The 23,584-nt window shown below is 32.8% G+C and overlaps 1 protein-coding gene and 1 non-coding gene across 5 annotated transcripts in view; both read right to left on the reverse strand.

Moving 5' to 3' along the window:
- LOC111418615 (multiple C2 domain and transmembrane region protein) overlaps positions 1-23,584 on the reverse strand; it is a 214,862-nt gene that overhangs the window by 151,197 nt on the left and 40,081 nt on the right. For 3 of the 4 annotated variants that reach the window (XM_071197281.1, XM_071197279.1, XM_071197283.1), the window contains exons 1-2: positions 22,805-22,909; positions 6,379-6,587 (exon numbers count right to left, since the gene is read on the reverse strand). In XM_071197281.1, coding sequence (XP_071053382.1) covers positions 6,379-6,587; positions 22,805-22,844 — 249 coding nt within the window. In that variant the 5' untranslated portion in view covers positions 22,845-22,909. Of the gene's footprint in view, positions 1-6,378; positions 6,588-22,804; positions 22,910-23,584 lie in introns of those variants that run through there. The other variant, XM_071197280.1, reaches the window with a different exon arrangement.
- On the reverse strand, positions 6,660-6,732 carry TRNAF-GAA (transfer RNA phenylalanine (anticodon GAA)). The gene has a single exon. It is a non-coding gene; the product is annotated as a tRNA-Phe (tRNA).

Here is a 23,584-nt window from a genome sequence, read left to right on the forward strand (position 1 = left end):
AAAATATTATTGAGGTATCAAGATGTACCTAATATAAATAATTTCAAATGTATAACAGTAAAAACATGAAAAGTAGACGATATTTTTTACATTTTCTGACTTTTACATTAAAATTTTTCAAAATATGGATTTTATACACATTATTCAAGTAAATGGATAACAATTGACGATTTTAAAAACCGAATAACAATAAAAAATGTATTTTTTCACAACGAAATGTGATTTTACAAAACGGGTTTGTTAGACGTTCTTTGTCCGGCTGTTGTTTCGGACAGATTACGGATAGGTGTAATCATGGTCACGTGGAGATCCATACTTTGTAAAAATTTCTTTGACAACAAAAGTTTTTCGCAAGGATTATGTAAGTTTATTTCTAATCTTAGATATTGAACTGTTTTCGAAAATTTGTTTAGTTGGTTGAGTGAAGTCTTTTTAATTTCGTTTTCAGATGACTATGATTGAAAGGTACTTTTCAAAGGAGGGCTTTTGAAACTTTAAATAGGCAGATTCCATTGACAATAGCGGTAATATCATCTGCATATTCAACATCCACAGTATCGATGGTTACAATTATTTTATTGTAAAGAACTTTATGACTTAAAGCATATTCAATCTTCGTAAATAATATCACAAATAACTCTTTTGTCAATCGTATTGCGGATCCAACGAGTATAGTTGATTCCACCTCTCATTCAAGAATAACCTTTGTAAAAGATTGCGGAAAGCAAAACTAAAAATATTTTCTTTTGGATCTTCTATCTAGTTAGTTAATCCATCCGGAATTGCCACCTTAACACGCTTAGGATTTTCCTCTAATAAAATGTAACTTCTCATAGAGCGATTAAAAATATATTACACGTCAATAATGGTACTTGAGTGAGATTTCAAGCTCCTTTAGTAGAAAATGAATACTACAAATATATCACAACTTCTAGTCATTGCACATACAATTCGTCAATGCTGCTCCTCATCCAAAAATACAGAATTTGTCTAACATGTGGATTTTTCAGCTATTTCGAAACAGTAGATAATAGAAAAGAAGTTGATTTTTCCTTTTGTAGAAATCAAGGTAGATAACAGTCTCAAATCAGCTTTTCATGTTCACGTTTCATAAAGATCCTATAAGTAGAAAGAAGATAAAAACTACTCTTAACTCCGTGAGTCAGACTAACTAATGAATATATACTTGTAAACTTTGTATTCCACCTGTGTTATAATTTTTCCGCCATATTTGCTATATCTATATTAATGCTGCTCTAACAGCTCTGCCCTCTGTCTCTGTATCTCTTTTACACGATCTGAAGTGTAGGTATGATCGTGTGTAATCTTTACGTTCTGTTTGTGTTCTTACCCTTGTGTTGCTCTACATTAACTCCGTATTGGATATCTTGCCATCCGCAATAAGAAGAGCTTATAGCTTATACTGCTTAATAGAAAGCAAGTATTGCAGAATCATATATACTGTTCAAAGCACTGCCACAAAGGAAGCGATATTTGCTGCTTCATTATAACTCCGTTTAGACTTCACCCATCACATATATGAAATAAATTCAAATCAGATTCTGCTTTTGGCTTTTTTCTAACATATTCCATATAGTCGAGATGGATAGATATTTTGAACATGTCTCAAACTATAAGAAGTGAAGTAGTGAGGTCGGCTTAAAAATCATTTCAATTTTCTGTGCGACTTCTTTCTCTCACTATTTACCTTAATGATGATATAAAGAAGAAAGCTATAAAAAATAACAACACCAAAATCAAGCTCAATAGGGCAATCCAACATCGGAAAATTAAAATCGCCACAAATTAAATTCTGATAATTAAAACAATTTGATTTAAAAAAAATCTTAAATTATTATTATATTAAACGAGTTAGAAAATCTTTTGGAGGAATTTTCCAAAGGAACTCTGGAAAGTAGCCACGTCTCAATTGATTGTTATGCAACACTTGCAGTTTAAGGCAGAGGATCAAGCAAGGATCATTGATCCAAATAACGGACATGCTTTTTTAAGAGTACATGTTCTACACTTAATTTATCTATCAATTTAAGTTGCGATGTGATCTGTATTATTGCAGATTCAAATTAAGAAATTTGTTATTGCAAACCTGTACGAACACGATGATGTTACCATAGTTGGAGCTCATAGATTTCGTATCGATTCTTACCTCTGGAACATGTTAAGAAAAGAATTAAGCAAGATTGCAAAAATGTCATAATCGTGCAAAGAAATGTAATGCGGAGCCGGTGAGTGACTCTGCACATTTCTATGACGAACCCGCGACGAAATCGGATTCGTCTGAAACAAGTTCAGTACGAATCGCATTGAACGCTGATTGTGTTTCTTTCGACAGGTTGTAATACATTCCATACTGATGTCGTTATCAGCTATGGCATGAGAACAAAGTTTTACAGCACACGAACTAAAAAAGTTGACCCCAACTAATTATGAGAATATAGGATAACAACAAAAGCAACAAATAAATATCAACCGTAAAATTTTGCATTTTGCAAAATCATCCCGATAAAGGCAAATCCAATTCCAATAATAAAATCGATAGAAAATCGACAGCCAGTGACATCTTTGCTGCATCACTTTATGCCTTAAATTCGTTTTAGAAAATCCCTGCATAGTGCCTGCTCTTTATTTATGTGAGTGATTTCAGTGAAGTATTTACGTGATTTCAGTAGTAGTTCTCATTTCGTGTAGACGTTTTTTCGCTACCCTCTCGTATTTTATAAAATATTGAATAATGGGTGGTATGCTTGAACGTTTTAATTCCAAATTAGTTAATATTATGGATACTAAGAACTACTAATACTAAGAGCAAACAGTGGTTTTCTGGCGAAAGAAAGATAGGATGATTTGTTACAAAAAGTGAATAATAGTAAAAACAATAGTAATATTTGATTAGCTTATTAGATATAGAATTTAATTCTCCAAAAATCTTCAGTACATGTCTCTATACCTATCTTGCAGGTGGTGAGATAGAGCGGAATGAATCACAATCATGCAAAGAATGGTAGATTTTATTTATTTTTTCTATTAGTAGGCCATAAAATATATGCATTTCAATGATGTTGGAGATTGGAGATATTGGAAGTGTCGACATACAGTGTGTTAATTAATTATCGTACCCGATGTCATCATTGCAAGTATGCAACCAATAACGCGATTGGCGTATTGCAATACGAATACTGTGAAATTGGTTGCATACTTGCAATGATGACGTCGGATACGATAATTAATTAACACAATATACCTAAACGTCAAAAAAAGTCGTATGTAGTTCGAGAAGAGAACAACGAATTAAATCTTTTATTAAGTTTGTAAGAGAATCCGCATGTGAGTACACGACAGATCGCTAGAGCAACAGATATGAGTAAAAGCTCACTAAACTGAATGATGAAAGATAATTTTGCTAACAGAGTAGCTTTCTGTACGACAACTTTAGATGAAATGAATGAAAACCCTCTTTTCGTATCATCTATTCTCTTCTATTAAGTGATGAAGCTACTTTTAAAAGTAACGGGTTAGTAAACCGAGATGATAATAATAATAATGTATGGCTAAGGCGCGCAAATAATAAAAAATGTATGGTCTTCAAATGTTTGGGACGGAATATTTAACCGTAAAATAATTAGGCATACTGGCGGGAGAAATTTGCAAAACTTTTTTAGAAGAAGAGTTGCCAGAGTTGCTAGAAGATGTAGATTTAGAAACTAGACTAAAAATGATATTTCAACACGACGGGGCATCTACACGTTATTTCAGGGATGTTTTTCAAAACTTTTTAAATATTGAATATGGAAGACGTTCGATTGGTCGTAAAGGTCTAATACCGTGACCAGCAAGATTACGTGATCTAACTCCCCGCGACTTCTTCCTTTGGGGATATGTCAAAACGCAAATGGTATGATAATATTCCAACGACGAAAGAAGATATGAAGAATAGAATAAGGGAAAGCTTTAGAAATATTTTGCTCCTTGGAACTGCACACGTTATTAACAACAAAAAACAGCGAAAACATAGTTGCTGGGTTAGATCGTGGATTGCACGTAGAAATAGCCTAGGTGCGTCTAGTACTTTAATTAGAGAATTATGCCATGAAGATCAGCAAGTATTTGTTAATCATTTAAGAATGGCTAAAGAGAGTTTCATGTTTTTATGTAAAGGGGTCATGTTTTTGTTAAGGCAAGTACCCTCTAAAATACAAAAACAACATACGCATTTGAGAGATGCCATTCCAGCTCATGTAAAACTGCAAGCAACTTTAAGATTTTTGGCTTCTGGAGATTCTTCTACATCCTTGCAATATATGTACCGTTTGCCAAAAAGCACAATTTCTAAATTTATATATGAAGTGCTTTATGGTGAAGTACTTGATGGTATTCAATTGTATACTTCGTATTTTTGCTTTTGCCGAGGTTTCGTTCGTCAAAATTAGAAACTGTTTTCTTCATAATTTCAACTATCCTTCTGACAGCTTCATTTCGTGCTAGTTGGTCCTTATACTGTTGAATTTTCTGATTCCACAAACAACGATATTGTTCATACGTTTCTAGAAATAGTACTGTTTCTTTTGATGTCCATTCTTTTGATTTATTCATTTTAGTTGCACGAACACGTTAATAGTTACAAGTTTTCTTTATAAATACTGTTACTGGCGACAAAAAGTAGAAGTAGCGTCAACTTTATTGGCGCTATGATTTCAGGCACCCATTTATTGACGCCAGTGGCTTTTTGCTATTTCCACATGCAAATGAACTGGCGCCAGTAATTCGTGCATGTGGAAACTTAGCTTAAAGCACAGATGACAGATATTTGAACACTTATAAATAAAGTTTGGTTGAAAATTATTTATCGTCTAATTTCATGGCCTATTAATCAAAAAATTAACAAGATTTGCCATACTTTGCCCGATATTGATTAATTCCACAATATCTCAAAAACTACATAACTGATAGGTATAGGACATGTACTACTAATATTTATAGAGAATTAAATTCTGTATCTGATTAACTAGTCAAATATGGGGTGTTCCATTTAAAATTTTCGACTTTTGCAATTGCATATAGTAAAGCAGTAGTTACATTTTTGAACACCCTGTCTAAGATAGACCGATGTAGACACTCCATTTAAAGATATCCAAGCAGCAACTGTCACAAATTTTAACTTTCTAGCTCGATCAGTCGCCAAGACATTCAGACTTGAAGGGCACAGTGTTAATTGCTAAAAAAAGCTTCTAATTAAAATAACACAAAAACTAAAAGCACTAGGTATCAACATGTCTCTTAATCAATTTAGTTTTGTGTGTAGAATCAGAAGACGCAATAAAAAAACTATATCATTCCCTTTAAAATAACATTTGTTTATTTCAGTACGTCGTTATGGAACACCTGTATGTACAAAAATATTTTCCGTTTATAGTGTGCTAAATTTCCTACAACTTTTGTCTAAGACGAACTGCGTATCTTGGCTCCTTAATACCATTTATGTACTTTGTTGCTTACGTGGGCAGCCTGTATAATCACCAGTTTAGTATTTTTACCGTAACATATACATCATATGGCATTAACTCAAGAACAAGTTGCCGTGACAAAATATGGTATCACTAAAATTATAGATTATTTTTTACTTATTAGATTTTCGTTACCGTTTGTTGCAAGAGCAGAGTGTATTGAAGGTTTTCGAGGAAGACGATGTTAAAACAAAGATAACATCTAAGATTAATGATAGAAATGAGCGTATATTACTATCATTTGCATCTGTAAATTATTTTTATATACTTTCAGTTTAGTTTAAAATAAATAAATAATATTAAATGGTAAAAATTTTATCGAGTGTTAAAAATCAATCATTGTTGTTATTGCAAATTGAGCGATAACATTCTAAATAAATTAAAGCAATTAAACATTTTTACCCGATTTTTCCATTGTAGTAAAATTCCATACTAAATTGAATACAATTTTTTATTGCCATTCAAACAAACCTTATTGATTTGCATAACAACTTTGAAACACGCATTTTATACGTTTTAAATATAAAAAACTAACACGTGTATAACAAAAAACAAACCAAAAAAAGTTTTCGATTCAAACGTAAAAATAAAATAACAAATTTGTCGTTGTTTTTGTCATCATCAATTACTTATTTAAATGCAAGTTTATAGTACTAAGTTCAAGTTGACGTTTTACCTGTAAATTAAAACTTTTTATTACAGATTCGAAATCAAATTTTACTTTACCCAGCTTAGTAAAACCCGTTATGCATAAAATTGTATTTTAAACGCGTTACTCATCGGTTATAATTTAAAACCTGTGCATAATTATTTCTATTTACTAGATACTCAGAAAATCATATTAAAAAATCCTTACCTTTAGTTGAGCAAAAAAGTTGTGTGCTTTGTGGTAAACAGAGAAGTGATGTGAAGGTCCTGGACCAGCCGCCGATTGCGGTCGAATTTCAGTCATTTCATCTTTCAGTTCAGTGCCGCAACTTAATTCTGATGCCGATTTACTTAGGTGTTTTCCACGCAATTTCGAACTGGAAATATGCTTTAGGTCTGTCGTTTCTAAAGCTCGTTCTACAAAAATGAAAAAATATGATAACGTCAATTTGGATATAGAAATAAAAAAGATATTAAAAAAAAAATTTTTGCCGAAACCCGGGATTGAACCGGGGACCTTTAGATCTTCAGTCTAACGCTCTCCCAACTGAGCTATTTCGGCTGATGTTTAAAGTGCGTTTAGAAATAAACCTTTGACTCGCACTCGCATTATATAAGAATAAATTGATACTTGTAACAGTATTTGTAATATACTGTAACTAGTTTCGTAAGACACGCTTGAAATGCACGAATTCAAGTTTAAAAACGAATGGCGAAGCCACGAGTTTCTTAATGAAACTCATTACAAACTAATTTTGTGTAATTCGCGTTTTTATCCTTTTTTTAATAAAAATGAAATAAATTTTGACAATGTAGGGAAATAGGTAACAGTTGGTAACACCGTAACACTTGAACATAGAAATTTCTATTGACAATTAGAAATTGTCAAAACACAAAATGTATTCACCTGAAAAAAAAAGTTTCATATACACCTCCCGAAGTAAGAGAACGTGTTTAAATATCCATAGACAAAAATTGTCACCTTGACAACTAGAAGAATTAATGACCCAATGTCACTAACTTGAACTGGTTCCATAAATTGTTACTAAAATCTCATTACAGCATCGGATGCTGTAAGGGGTCTCATTACAGCACCCGTTTGAGCACTGTAATAGCTTTCATTACCATTGCGAATTACAAAAAGTTGATTATTATTTAATTTTAAAATATTACTTTATAATTTCCTTTCGAAGTTTGTATTACTACGAAAGATCATTAAAATCGCAATTAGTTATACTTTTTTAAATAAAGAAATAATACTAAAAAAATAATAATCTATATTTACAAAATACCTACATGTTTAACCTAGAATAGAACAGTTTAATGTAGAAACGGCATATCTTTGATTCGAGTAAATACAGTGAAATTCCCCTAACTCGAACTTCTATATCTCGAATTATCCTCTAAGTCGAATAATTTTCGTAAGCTCAAGCGTTTGACTAGGGTTCAAATGTGTTTAAATGTGTTTCTCTAACTCGAATTTTCCATAACTCGAAGTTTTCTTCCGCTCCCTTAGAGATTCGAGTTAGGGGAATTTCACTGTACAATAATTCTAATCGAGATGTAGGTATTTGTATAGCTCATGATAAATATTTATGTTCACAAAATATTTTTAGTAAAATGGGTGATTATGAAAAGGAACAGGCACGGCTGATGAAGTTAATGGAAGAGTGTATGGAAAGTGATATTGAGGATGTACCAGAAATAGATGATTCCGATGATAGTTTTCGAGAAGAGACTATCTACAAACAAAGTAGTGATAGTGAAATGAAGAAGATGCTATGGATATTCAAGAAAAACCATCATCTAATGACCGTAGGCGGGAACCAATTTATGTGGGGAGGGATGGTACACAATGGAAAGTACATGCACCTACTAATACGCGTGTTAGGCGACAAAGATCTAATATAACGAAAAGTTTGCCTGGACCCACGTCTAGAAGAAAAAATTTGAACAATGCCCTAGATACATTTTATCGATTATAGTAGAGTATACCAATAAATATATTCAAACTATAGCTAATAAATTCGAACGCAACAGAGATGTCAAGTGTGACAAATTAGCTCCGATTCGAGAACTTTTTGGCTTATTTGTGTCAAATTGCAGAAAGGGATATAATTTAACTGATTTTACAACTGATAAAAAATTCTTTTCGTCAGTATATTCCGACTAAGCCCAACAAATACGACATAAAAATATTTGCGTTGTGTGATGCTAGAATGTATTACACTGCAAATTTAGAAGTTTATGTGGGACGTCAACCAGAAGGTCCATTTTTTGTAAACAATTCTCCTTCTGCCGTTGTGAATCTGGAAGAAACATTACGATAGACAATTGATTTACAAGTTTTCCATTGATTGATAATTTAGAAAAGAACTACAGAGTTACGGTTATAAGAACAGTCCAAAAAAATAAATGAGAATTACCTGCGAAATTATTATGCACCAATCGACCAATAAAATCAAGCATGTTTGCCTTCAAAGAAAAATGTACCCTTGTGTCCTATTGCCCTAAAGAAATAAATTTGTTTTGTTGGCTTTAAATATGCATAACGATAATGAAATTCATCCGGAAAGTGGAATTTCATATAAACCTGTAATATTGACGGTTTACAATCAGAGAAAAGGTAGAGTAGATGTAGTAGATAAATTGAGAAGATAGATAAAAAATAGATGAGAAGATGGCCTATGGTCATTTTTTACTCATGTTTGAACGTTGCTGGCATAAATTCGCAAGTAATTTATCAAGCAAACAACACTGATACTAATCTTCTACGTACGAAGCTTCTTCAAAATCTTGGTTTCTCTTTATTACGCACACACATACAAAAAAGAGCAAAAAGAACCTATTTGCCGAAAACTATTCAACTGCGTCTCGGAGAGCTTTGGGTGAAAATATAGTTTTTTCTGCCGAAAAGGGTAGATGTAAATACTGTCATGGAAAAAACCGATCATCAAAGCATTATTGTAAAAAGTGTCACGCATTCATGTGCCTTGAACATGCGTCATTTCTATGTAGCGATTGTTTAGATTAATCTATAGCATTAAACTGTTTTTTCTTGTTGCATTCTCTTGTTTATTCTCACTTATGGCATAATTTCCTTTTCTTTACGTTTCCGTTATGTTTCTATATTAATCAAAATATTCTTTGCAGTAGCGCTTACTTTATTTGTTATGATTATAAAGCATTTTTATGATGCGGAATAGGAGTCGCGGGCGCTCTTTCGTGTTGAAAAAACGCACGCGCCCACTGGAGGGTTAACCAAGAAAACAAAAGAAAATCAAAAGGATCATTTCGAACATATTTAGACAATCAAAGAAAACTCTCATTATAACATTTATCAGTTTCTCCATTATTAGCGAAAGTTAGATTAATAATGAAGTGGGGTACGCTGATCGTAACCGATCAAACATTCTTTCTAGTTGCTAAGTCCTTCATTCGCTTAATAACAAATGTTGGACTTCATTAAATTTAGGCTGCGTTTCGTAACAAGACATCTTTAACGCCGTGAACGCTTCTATGTGCAGCGTTGTATTCACTTTCACTGCCATCTTGATTTCCAGACACTTCAATTGAGGTAACAATATCGTTCTCATCGAGGATTTCATAGTTGAGATCACTTTTGTACATACAGCGTGATTCTCAACCTATACGCATAAACTTGGGATGATATTCCTCATGACAAATAATGACTCATAGATGAAAAATGAAATTGTAGTTAATTTTTTTTAATGTCCTAGATATCCGATATAATAGGCGACATCTAGATAATGTGTTTCCTGGAAGATGGATAGATCGAGATGGTCCAATGGCCTGGCCACAGTGATCGCTCGGCCTCAATCCTCTTGAGTTTTACTTTTCGAGTCACTTAAAAAGCATAGTGTACGCCACGGAAGTTAATACTGAGCAAATATTGCAAAATCAGGTACATGTTGCTGCCTAGACAATCTGCCAACACCTTGCCCATCGTGGATTCGGGGAGCCCAATTGATAAAAAACATGGGAAATAACTTCGAACACTTGCTGTGATGGTATTTTAAAATGTTCTGTGTATTCTTGATTTGAAAGTAAATATCACAGATATCTATGAAACAGAAAATCTGTTACTACACATTTTTTCGCCTATTAGTCATTATTTGTCATGAGGTGGAAATCCCCAAGTTTATGCGTATAGGTTGAGAATCACCCTGTATACCATTCTACAGCATCAGATTCATCTCAATCTTGAAAACCATGAACTAACTGGTACAGTTCTGCCACCGTTTTTACACTTTCAAGCGTTTTGTTTCATTTTCATGATGCAATTTCTTTGTTGTCAGGCCAAAGCTTGTTCCACCCTTTTTTAAGTTTTCTATAGTGAGTGACGACCTCTTCATTATTTTCAGCTAAAAGAAACTTACGTACCATTCGTTTTTTGAGCATTCTCTTTAATTTTTCAATAACACAATTGATTCATTGGGTTTAATAGACGGGTGATGATTAGTAATATTTTCATTGAAGCCACTGTTCTGTGTGCATTTCCATAAGTCAACTAATAGGGACAGTGCATGATCACCACTAGCGTTTGCACATCGCTGTTCAGCTTTGTCTCTGCGGCAACTTGAGGCTTTTTAAGGCAGAACTTTCCAATTTATGCTGGTTTCGGCATATTGCTTAGAAAATTCAAAAATTGTTATCTACAAAAATATCATTTATCTATGGCAGAATTGGCCTAAGATAAACATTCCCCTTGAATAGTCGCCTTATGTTATGTCTTGAATTGAAATTCTTTAATCATTTGGTTATGGCATTAATGTCAGCAAGATCGTCAAGTTGTTTATTATAATAAAAGCCGTTTTCAGGCATGGGTCCTCGCACAGATTTATGATTTTTTTTATTATATGATAGAGCACTGCTACTTTTGTATATTACAATAATTCTACATTCTCAATAATTGATCGACCACCGGGATTAATCCACTCAAAGATCTACTAACGTCTAAAACAGAACTTCTCCTCTTGCGTTAGTAAGAAACCGATTTAATAAGTTGTAATGTTAAAAGTAATCGAAATTGAAGCTGCGACACAGTTTCTTCTTGGATTCTGAAGTGTTATGTAACAATTAACTATACAAGTTTCCCTAAGATAATAAAAAAAAATCTCATCCACCGTCTTGTATATTTGTAGGGAGACAACAACGGATCAAGGTAATCGATACTTGGAACTTGTACTGACTCTAATGTTTCTAGTGTAGCTAACGTGAATTTATAAGCTAATATCCTAATTACTAGGGAGATAGCGATCTTTATAACCTTCATATTTTTATTTAGTTTGAAAAATCAATTTCAGAAAAAGTAACCCTTTTTGATAATTATGTTAGTGTTCAAATCCTTCGAATATACAAGATAGATTGTCAACAAACTCTGCGAGGGAAACTTTTTTGTTTCTAGTTTGATATTCTCAAATCAGATCTTTGAAGCCATTTGAACCTAATCATTGATTCAAACATTGTAAAATATGTTGAATGACTTAAAGTAAGTAACTTATTACAAATTAGTTGACATGCTTCTGGTGTAGTTTTAGTATCGCTTATATTTTCTTAATGGTCGTGGAAATACTAAACGGTTGAGGATGGTGTAATGTTGTCCTTTAATATGACCTTTATAAGGTTCACAAAATGTATCCACAAAAAACTGGATCTGAACTAAAAGTAACTAAAAACATCCAGGGTGAGTGAGAAAATATAGGAAATTTCAGAATTCCTCAAATGTTATTTACGATGCCATCTGCCAATATTGCATGTTTAGGTCCAAAATCTTTTATTTTTTTTTCATTTCTTCAATAACAAGCTTTAACAGCATCTACGTAAAATTTCATAGTTTTAAGATTTCCAAAAATTTTAAGCTACGTCTTTCTAATTACTCTAGTGATCTACACTTATTTTTCCAATTAAATTAAGGACAATAATAGTCATAGATCTTAAAGTGAATTTAATTTTACGTAGAAAGGTAAATGGTGTTTAAATGTTTTAATGCAATTTTATCCGTAAAACTGTTTAACATTAAAAAACAATAAATAAGCGATACTAACAAGCGATAGGTATGACATTCACGTCATGATTGTGCATAAAAATGTATTTAAGTAAAATAACTGTTTAAGTGTTTCGCTTTTGACCGTTTGAACATTTGTTTTTAATAATCGCGATACTACAGGAAAAATTAACATTTAATTAAACATTTTTGTAATTTTAAACTCTTTTTTAAACGTATGTGTGCCTTTTATTGACAGTAATTCTATTAACAATAAAATTATCGATTACTGCATTGCGGACAGAAAAGCGTCAAACTCATAGATCCTATACTGTTAAAACTTTAAAAAGTAATTAATCCTCGTCCAACCGAAATAATTTAGCAAACGTCAATCTCCGTATATGGGTCAATTTAGACACGTCCAAACTGGTCCATATGGACTACGGTTAAAATATTAAACTGGATGATGAATTAATAGACATATTTTATTAAAGAAAGTAAAAAATTTTCCATTGAAAGTCGTTAATTTTATATGTAGCTCTATTTTTGGGTGTAAAATTTCTAGCTGTCTTACGTGAAAATGTCAGTAGTCTAACTATACTATACTCTCATATGTTATTAATAGTGTACGAAGGATTATAGTTAACAAAGATTGAACAATATACACCTAAATATCTAGTTTTGATAACTCTTTACTTATACCTGCAATATTAGTTATATTAAACTTAGAGTCTTAGAAGATCCATAAACTGGTCATGTGAATTTGCCCCAACAATTAGTAACAATTTTATTGTTATAATGTAAATGATAGCTGTGTGTTTCGTTCAAAATTATTGGCATAATTGCAATTACCACAATAATAACAATAATTTATAGGTTCTATTGTATCGCAACTACACATCACCGTAACTCTCCGACAATCTCATTTAACCACTTTAAATATCTGATTGTGAATCATTATTATGGTGTAATTACTGTCATCGTTTAGTTCACTGAAGCAGAATGTTAAAACATTTGAGACAAAGAGGCAACCGAATTTTCCTCTGACTTTGGCATGGAACAATAATACAATATTACAGAATCTTCAAATTAATTAGCATCACCAAAGACTATTAATTTGAAAGGTAGATGGATTTAGAGCCTTACGCCATGGCCAAGGAAGTAGAACTGGTTATGAATAATGTTGGTCACTTTTGGACGATTAATTGGAAGTACATTAAAAGTGTTCTTGTGACTGGTCTGATTTGATATATCTGGATGTTATAATTGTGGCAGATGGATACTTGAACATTTGAAAGTATTCACAAGACTTTTCAATCTGAAAAATTATGTAAATACATTTTAACTCTAGAAAGATAGTCTGCGTAAAATTTGCGCATTTAAAGTTTCTAATTTTTTTATACAAATAAATAAATGTAAATTCAGAAATTGTGCTAATTATTATTTCATCTGTATATAAATATAGATTGTGTATAAATTGGCTGAAAAGCTATACGTGACGTCATTCTTCGTTTGATTCTGAAGTGAAAATCTTAATACAAAAATGTTGTATCGCGCTTTGTATGGTTTCAGGAAGCACTTAAAAGAAACGTAAATATGTGGCAACATTGCGCTTGCGTACTGTAATATTTTCTGAAATTCAATCTACGAGAATACATTTTCTCGTCATTTCATCGTATAATACTAATCAAATTAGAATTTTATTAACTAAATTTATTGTAAATTATTAATTTTTTTAATTTTAAATCACTTCTGACTGACAAAACTGTAAACGAAATTCTACTATGTTGTCAAGTGTGTTTTTCGTGAATCTATGTTAATTAACAAATGTTAAGAACAAATTTTAAAACCTAAATAAAATAACGTGAACAAGAAAAATCATTTTAAAGTTCTTTTTATAATAAATTGCAACCGTTTCCATCAACAGATTTTCAATATTAATGATTATGTATGAACTAATTGTCCGACCTTTGAGAACCTCGTGAACAGGTACGAAGCAAGGTCAGTGGGTAAATACCCAACGGGTAGGTAAATAGAATTTGGGTATATACCTCGTATATACCTACAAGGTGTAGGGTATATACCTATTTGGGGAATATTGTACATATACCGGTTATATACCAGGTATTTACTATCTGGTCGCCGGGGAATCGTCTTATAAAATTAGGGTATTCCCCTAAATCGCACCGTCGTCGCGTCGTGTTTTCGATAAAATTTAGTGGTTAGTATTCGTTCATACAGATACATATAGATATTAAAGGTATTATAGAGGTAAGTGCGTACTAATTATTTGTTACTAAAACAGTAAATGTACATTTTTGTTGCAAATACGGGGATCTCCGTTATTATTAGAGACAAAGCGATGCGAGTTTCGCATCCCATTGTTAATTTTTCATAAAACGAAAATACCACTAAAAAAAATCATTGCGTTCCTAGTTTTTGAAATACAAGGAAATTTTGAAACTTTTTGGTTTTGGACACCCCCTTTGCTTCGATTTCTATTAGACTTAGCGCAAAGGTAAAAACGGTTATATAAATATTTTTTTATTGTTATCCATTACAGAAATCTATATAATATGGGAAAGCCAAGGCATAAAATTCGTGATTTGTTACATAAAAAAAAAAACAAATCAGTAGATTGTAAATACTGCAAAGCTATCAACGTAAACAAAATAAAGAATCATATTTTAAAGTGTATAAAATCTCCAAATGATGTGATCATCATCATCAATGACCTCAATAATGTCAATAGCAGCAAGAATATGCCACGCCCACGCGATTGAAACAATTTGTAGACTCTATAAATCCTACAGAAAACCTAAGTTTTTGGCAATAGTTTCTTAAATAACATAGTTCATTATTATATGGTTAGGAAAACTTGAATAGTAAGGTGGCCACAGCTATTTTTGCTATTTTTTTGCGTCCGGAACACCCTTCTCCATCGTAGAGCATCCTCTGTGGAAAAGTTTTTTTAATACATTAAGACCAGCTTATACAGCGTGTCCCGTATCTTCCGCATCAGAGCATTATACGGTTGTAGGATACATTATTCTGAAGCGATCTATCTAATAAAATTTTTTCGAAATGTTTATAATAACCGCACGGGAACTGTTTAAAGGAACTGTTTTTCGTCCAATCAGCAGATCGCAAATCAGACTCAGGTAATCGGTGCCACCCTCGGCCGGTCCGCTACGCCGATGATAACTCGTTTCCCACGTGTACTCACCAATAAATTCGTCATGGAAAGAGAAATAAACTTTTTCGATGAATCAAAGTTGTCCGTTATTGGTCGTCGTTAAACAGTTCCCGTGCGGTTATTATAAACATTTCGAAAAAATTTTATTAGAAAGATCGCTTCAGAATAATGTATTCTACAACCGTATAATGCTCTGATGCGGAAGATACGGGACACGCTGTATATTACCTTCATGAAAGTCCATTTCAACGACGTATCTAGATAATAGTATGCTTTATTAAAACGTGAATTAGAATTAGAACTACAAAATTCGGATAACCTTAACCTGCAATGTGATGGGTGGAGCAATATTGGGAATGAAGCCATCATCAACTTCATGGTAACAAAACCAGAACCTATTTTTGTGGATTTTATAAATACACCGGCACACCGCAGAATATTTGTCTGAAAAATTAAGCGAGGTGATTGAAAAATATGGACCTGAAAAATTTTTCTGTGTGATAGGTGACACCGCTGCAAATATGCAAAAATCTTTTAAACACATCCAAGAAAAATACATTCATATAATTCCTTTAGGATGTTTAGCTCACACTTTTCATTTACTTTGCCGGGATATACTAAAATGTAACTCTATTCAGGAATTTATGGACAATTTAACTGCAATGTTTTGAATGCTTTATTCATACAAATTAATAAAGACAGGAAACTGAATATTTCGTTAAAATTGCCTGGTGTAACACGTTGGAGTAGCTTTCTGACCTGTCTCGAGTCTTTCAAAAAATCAAAAACGTCTCTTCAGCATCTGTAAAAGAAGAATCATCTGAAGTGCTACCAGTAGATATGAAAAGAAACTTATTAGATAATCCAACATTTTGGCCTAAAATTGATACGATTATTCGAATACTGAAACCAATTGTGGGATGTTTAGAAAAATTTCAAACACAAGACTCTATTGGTCACAAGGTTTATGAATATATGTCAGATGTTGAAGTAACTTTAAGAGAAAATCTTTTCGAAAGTGGCATGAATATGAATGAAAATGAGATCGCTAATATTTTGGTCATTTGATAAGAGAAAAGAGCGTGCTTTAAAGCCACTCCATTTTGCAGCTGCATTACTAGATCCATTAAATCAGGGTTCAAAACATACTCCAGAACAACAAATTGATGCAATGGAGTTCATATATAAAGTATCCGCGGATATGAACGTTGATTCTCTGGACAATGTTATGACGGATTTAGCACATTACCGCTCAAAACACAAATTATGGTTTAAAAACTTCCTTTGGAGTTGTATCCACTCTACATCTCCAGTTTCTTGGCGGAGAGGACTGTGTGGTACAACGTCATTATCAAAAGTTGCAATAAGAATTCGAACTGCTCCAGTTTCGTCAGCCGAAACTGAAAGATCATTTAAAACTTTTTCGTTCATTCATCATAAAATAAGAAACAGATTGACAACCGAAAGAGCTGACGGAAAATCAATTTCGAGTCCAATAAATCGGAATAACAACCAAAACCAAGTACTTCCATACAGCTATCGAAGGTGAACGACGAGAAAGTGAAGGTAATGATGTTGTGATGAGTCTTAAGGACATGCAATCAGACTCATTGTCAGATACAGACTCAGACACCCACATGGAAACGAGTCACGACATCGACAACTGAGACTATTTTGTTTTGCTGAAAATTAAAATAAATGTTTTAACATTCGTTTATTATTTTGTGATTTTTATTTCGATTTATTTAGTCACTTTTACCTTAAATTAACAAAGTAAGTTTGTTCAGTATATTATTTGGCTTGAGTATATACCGGGTACATGGTATTTACCCAAATTGCAATATACCCAGTATTTACCCATTAGGTACATACCGGGTGCAAACTTTAGGTATATACCCAAATTTCAATATACCGGGTATTTGCCCATTGATGAGCAAGGTACAACATTTTTGCATTAAGATTTTCACTTCAGAATCAAACGAAGAATATCGTCACGTATAGCTTTTCCACCAATTTATACACACCCTATACATAATAAAGATTCGTTTATTCAATCAATAAATAAAACTTGAGATTAAAGCTAGTTAAGGTCAGGTTAACATTTTTATCGTAGTGAAGAACTTCGCCAATGTTTCGATCAATTTGAGTCCGTTAGACTATGCACTGGTCGAAATATTGACTATCTCAAGAGTTGGGAATCTTTGTAACCACATTGTGGGAAAATTTGCGTCAATATCTTAGCGTACCCTTTTACAAGAACAAATGAATACTAGAATCGGAGCCGAATCTTCTCAGTTTGGACTCTTTTGCAAAAGTTTATCGAATTTTCGGCGAAGATCTTATTAACATCTTCATTTTTGTCTTCATGGCTTTATCAACAATAAAATATACACATGTGGTTCAAGACACTCTTACAATCTTAAAAGTGACCGTGTGGTATGGATTTCATACCGAATGTAATTGGACCATATTATTTCTCCATGAAATTATCGCCATGTTACAATGGAGTTCGCCATTGTGTTATGTTGAAAGACTATTTTTGGCTAGAATTAGATGGGCTTGATATCAGTGATATATGATTCCAGCAACCAATTTAACACCGTTAGATTTTCTTGTGAGGTTATGTTAAGTCATTGGTTCATGCAAACAAGCCAAGAAAGTCAGGGGAGATCAGTGATAATATCGAACGCGAAATTGCCAACGTTCCGGCCGATATGAGTGAAAGAGTGGTGCAAAATTCTGTCTAAATCATTCATTGCAAACGATATCGAATTGCATAGTTAAATATTGCTAAGTACTGCACCTGGAACAAATTTCAGCCCAATATGTCAGTTATTCTGTATTTATTTAAAAACAAAATTGTTATATCGAAGAGGAAAAGTTCGAGCTACTCTAATAAACGCATTAAAAACATTTTTAACTATATCCTAAGGATTACATAATAATAAAAAAGTATAAGTACGAAGACTTTCACGACTAGTAGAAATTGAACTACAACTAGAACTTACACTTGCACTATCACTAGAACTAACACTACACCTACAACTAGAAACTTTCTGCTTAAGTCGTGCGTCTTTTGAAAAAGTATTTGACGTTTCGGATGCTACGTTGCAAACTTGTTTAGAAACAAGTTTGAAGTGAAAAGCTTAAAGTGAACCACTTCAGCCTTCGGACATATATTATCGGCGTTTATGAGGAAGAGTTTGACAACTTACGGATTAGACAATGCAAGGTATTAAGTAGCTTGGTCTTCCTACGAACATACAGATCTACTCTGTTGCGGCCCGTAGGATATTCATTAGGACACAACAAGCACTAATACGAGAAAGATTTCACAAGACCTTTAAAGATTCGCAGCAAATAAGTGAGAGGTTACTACGACTTCACCTCGCACATTCCAATTCTATGGCGAGAGAAGACTGGGACAAAATAAACAGAATAATCATGGAGAAGGTCGAACGCGAATTGCAAAGAAGTTGTGACAAGCAAATTAAGAAATTCGAGTCGTTGGATCGCCGCACCCACAAAAAGAAGAACAACGATTTGCCAATCGAAACGGTCGTCATCAAGTTATCAAACGTCCCAGAAGGAAACTACAGTGCTCGCCAAAGGCTTGAATTACACAATTGCCATACGTAGAATACCTGCAGTGAAAGCAGAAGAAATTTGACAAGATATAGCGAGAGTACTTCAAACAGCGAAGCCACCAAAATCAAACCTAACAATTAACGAAAGAAGGGCACGATAAGAGAAAAAACAGACATCATCGTTCTGCTAGCAGACAAAGGGAATGCAACCAATGTCATGAACAGGAACGAATAGAATGACAAGATGACGAGCTTTTTGGATCTAGCCACCTATAAGAAAATCAAGAAGGACCCAACTGAGAAGACAATAAGAAAAATGAAAGAATTGGTGAAATCTACCGAAATTCCAGCAGAACAGCAGAGAAATTTGTTCGTACAGGGCTTAGTACCACCAGGAATATATCATCATCATCATCATTCAGCCCTGTGTCCACTGCTGGTAATAGACTCCCCTATTTCCTAAGCATAAATGTTACTCAAAAATTGAGTAGCTGTTTTGAAATTAATGGTATTATCCGTATAATTGATGTATAGCATTTCCAAGAATGTTCTGTTATAAAAATTTTGTTACTGGGGACAAGGATACTTTCTTATTAGGACTAAAAATTGCCCTTGACACTTCTGTCTTTACTTTCAATAACATTATTTACCATCAAACATAAGGGACTCCTATGGGCTCCAAAATATCACCTTTTCTGGCCTTACTAGTTATGGACTACGCCATAGATGAAATATTAAAAGATAAAAAAACCATTTAGAGTAAATTTTATTAAAAAGTATGTAGATGACTTGATTCTGGGTTGGGTTGGGTTCACAGGGTTGATACCTGAGCTATACTAGAATGCTTTAAGAAATTTCACCCAAGCATTAAGTTTACAATTGAAATTGAGACGAATAAGAAAATTTCTTTCTTAGGTACCAAAATCATTCGTAGTAACACAAATACCATTATGTTTGACAGGAAACCTACCTACTCTGTTAGATATCTAAACTTCAATTCAAACCACAACTTTGGCCATAAAATAGCAACAGTACAAATAATCAAACACAAAGTGATCCTTTGTTTCTAGTTAGAAATCTTAACTTCTTAAAAGAAATTTTTGTCAACAATGGTTACCCACCGTATTCAATTAGTAAATTATTGTTTTCATCAAATCCACAAAGTAATCTACCTAAAAATAACATTTCAGACAATCAAGTTATTAAATATCGGAACATTCCTTTCGTAAACAATCTAAGTGGAAAAATTAAAAAGGTGTTCATTGGTTTCAATAACATAAAAACTGTCGACTGTTATGAAAACAAAATATAGAAATTATTTACAAGGGTTAAAGACACCACTGAACCCTAGCTAAAATCAGGTGTGGTCTACTGCGTCTACCTTGTGGTTAATGTGAGGGTCAATATGTAGGCCAAACTAGTCAATGGTTGAAAAGTAAAATGTCTAAACATAAGAACGACTGCAGACTCCTTAAGTCTACCTGTACCCTTTCACAGCATTCAACTGATACAGGACATAAGTTTAATTTCGGAAACATAAGTGGTAACAGAACATTCTTGGAAATGCTATACATCAATTACTCGAATAATACCATTAATTTCAAAACAGATACTCAATTTTTGAGTAACATTTATGCTTATGTGATAGATAATGATAAAAGTAAAAATAATAATAATTCCCCTATTTCCGCCCAGTTCTTCCTGTCCTGTGCTGCCTGGATCCAGTAATTAGCAAATCTCTTAATGTCATCCATCCATCGAGTTGGTAGCATCCCACTACTCCGTTTGTCAGCTCGAGGTCTCCATTCCAACAGCCTTTTCGTCCACCTTTCGTTTGTCCTTCGGGCTACGTGTCCAGCCCAATTCCATTTGAGTCAGGCGATGCGAGAAATGATGCATCCTAAATATTATCTAAAATCCATAAACCCGAAGTCCAGCAGGCGAAACACCTTGTCAAGATTGTGTTTCCTTATACAGGTAAAATAGAATCTATGCATTTTGTGGAATCAATCAGAAGAATGAAGTTAGATCTCCAAGATATCCTGGTAAGTTTAGATGTGGAATCTCTATTTACCAGGGTACCAAAGTCAAAGATACCGTGGATGGTCTTCGCTAGAAACTCATCCCGGAGCGCTTACCGAAGTATATTCCAGGGCAAATGGAGTACTGCCTATAATCAACATATTTTAGTTGGAAGGGAAATACAATGAGCAATGCGAAGGGGCCCATGGAACCATGGTTTTGGTTCAACCATTGTCACTATAATCGCTAATTTGTACATGGAGATGTTTGAAGAAGAAGCGTTAAAGAAGAGTCTATGGAAACTAAAGAAGTTGCAAAACAATTACCTTTCCTGAACAAGTATCTACGGGCTTCATTCCATCACCACCCACAACAGAAGATGTCAGTGATCCAAGCCTTCTTCCAACGATTAGAAAGGCTATGTCCAAAAACGATGTAAAGAAAGTTGAGGGATTTCTACAAGATAACTTGTTTCTGAAGAAGGTAAGGAAGACATGGCATCCGAAATGACAAACACTTTATAAAAGACGCACGGCTTAAGCGGAAAGTGTCTAGTTTTAGGTCTAGTGTTAGTTCTAGTGATAGTGCTGGTGTTAGTTGTAGTTTTAGTCCAATAAAAACAGTGTTTTTCAGAAAATCGAAAATTATGTCATGTCTTAATTACTTAAATTCTCTAACTAAGCTTGTTTATTAGAAGGAATGGTTGGCGAATAGATTAGCACTACACAAGTGAAATCATGTAACTAAGCATTTGAGAAACCGGCTTTATCTTGAAAACTATTAGAGGTATCAAATCAATATTATAGAAAATTATAAGTTTTTAACTTTAATAAAAAAATTTAACGTAGCATTTTATTTTGTTAAGACATTTGTCATATATTAGGTACCTTTAATTAATCACTATTGTTTATTATTTATCCCAAAAGCAAACCGGTTTATTATAAAGCAAGTGGGCCATCGGGTTTAAATGACCATGTACATTGATCCGAAAGGGCAGATACCTTATATATACTTCTGCACAAAATGGTACGTTGAGGACATTTGTCATAAATCTTGGTTGTATTTCATTTTGTAAAGAAACAAGTTTCAAGAATAAATTAATAAGAAATTCTTAAATCATTTGTTAATGTTATATAACTTAAAAAATCAATAGAAAACGATCGGGAGAAACAATTAAAAATTTTAACACTAATCTTAATCACTTCAATCGTATATAATAAATCACACCGATTATGAGAAAGATTAATATCATTAAAAACACAGTTTTTAAGATTTATTAAAGAATTTAAAAAACTTTTTATTACACCTTAAAAGCTTTTAATGCAATGAATATAATTACACATAGAGAGAAAAATTTTCCTTTAATTAGGGTGAAAAAAAACAATGAACCTTGATTATAGTGATAGTAAGCCGGCTTATCATGAAACAAACCAGGAAAATCGAATCGCGTGACTTCAGAAACTTGTTGATATGCAACTTTTTTTTCGTTTCTAGAAGCAATTACCCCCTAGAGAGGGGAACGAATATACTAGGAATACTAGAATAATATGGGGTGAATTTTAGGTAGTCATTAATGACTACCTAAATTTATTTTAATAATTCAGTTATAAAAATAAATCCAACAAAAAATATATAAAAATGAAATTAAATTAAAACGAAAAATTACAAGGAAATTTCAAACCATTATTATACAGGTTTTATTAATTGCACTTTGAACGAAAATTAATCGAAACACTCAAACAAAAACTGTATAGATCACATTAAAAAAAATTTAAATTAACAACCCACACGTCATAAACTAATAACTTTCAACGATATTTACCGTAACTTTTCCATTTCACTATTTTTTTCCGCAGAGGCATCGTTTAAAAGAAAAGAAAACACTTGAATCTGAGGAAAACGTTATCACATCGTACGTAGCTACTGGTTGACTGAAACGTTGTGCTTTCGTTCGATTTCGTTTAATAGTTCAGAAGCAAAAACCTTGTTTTTTTTTTCTCAAGGATTTTTACACGATATCAAGGAAACGATAAAGCATTTCGTTCGTAAATAGTAAATTAACGGTAGATAACGTCGATTTCACGCGAAATTAAGACGTTTGTTTCTAAATGTTTAAATATAACTTAATTGAACGTCATCTTAACGCAAAAATTGATGAAGTAGTAAAATGTTCGAATAATCAAAAAAATATTTTGGAATCAAATTTAAATTGTTTTTTTCGATGAGGAAAATTACTACCGGTTAAGTCAATTATTTTTAATTTTTTTCTCATCACTCAACTTATTTACACCATTAATTATAAAATTAATAGAAACTCAAACGTCAGAAAAGAGCAATTACTGTAAGTTAAACAAGTGGAGAAATGTTAACTGTTGGAATTTTGCAATTTTGTTTATTTAAAGATTACAACTATCACATACACGTTCTATAATAATAGATGTTGACAATGACAGCTTTAATTACGATTGATGAATCATTGGTAACTCTAGCTGGATACTAATTTTAGGTCGATGTATAATATGCAAAATGCATTTAAATTCCAATTGTAATTTAGTGTAATTATCTCTAATGCATCTACATAAACAAGTTATATTGAATTATT

The sequence above is a fragment of the Onthophagus taurus genome, chromosome 7 (assembly GCF_036711975.1).
Source record: "Onthophagus taurus isolate NC chromosome 7, IU_Otau_3.0, whole genome shotgun sequence".
Classification (NCBI taxonomy): domain Eukaryota; kingdom Metazoa; phylum Arthropoda; class Insecta; order Coleoptera; family Scarabaeidae; genus Onthophagus; species Onthophagus taurus.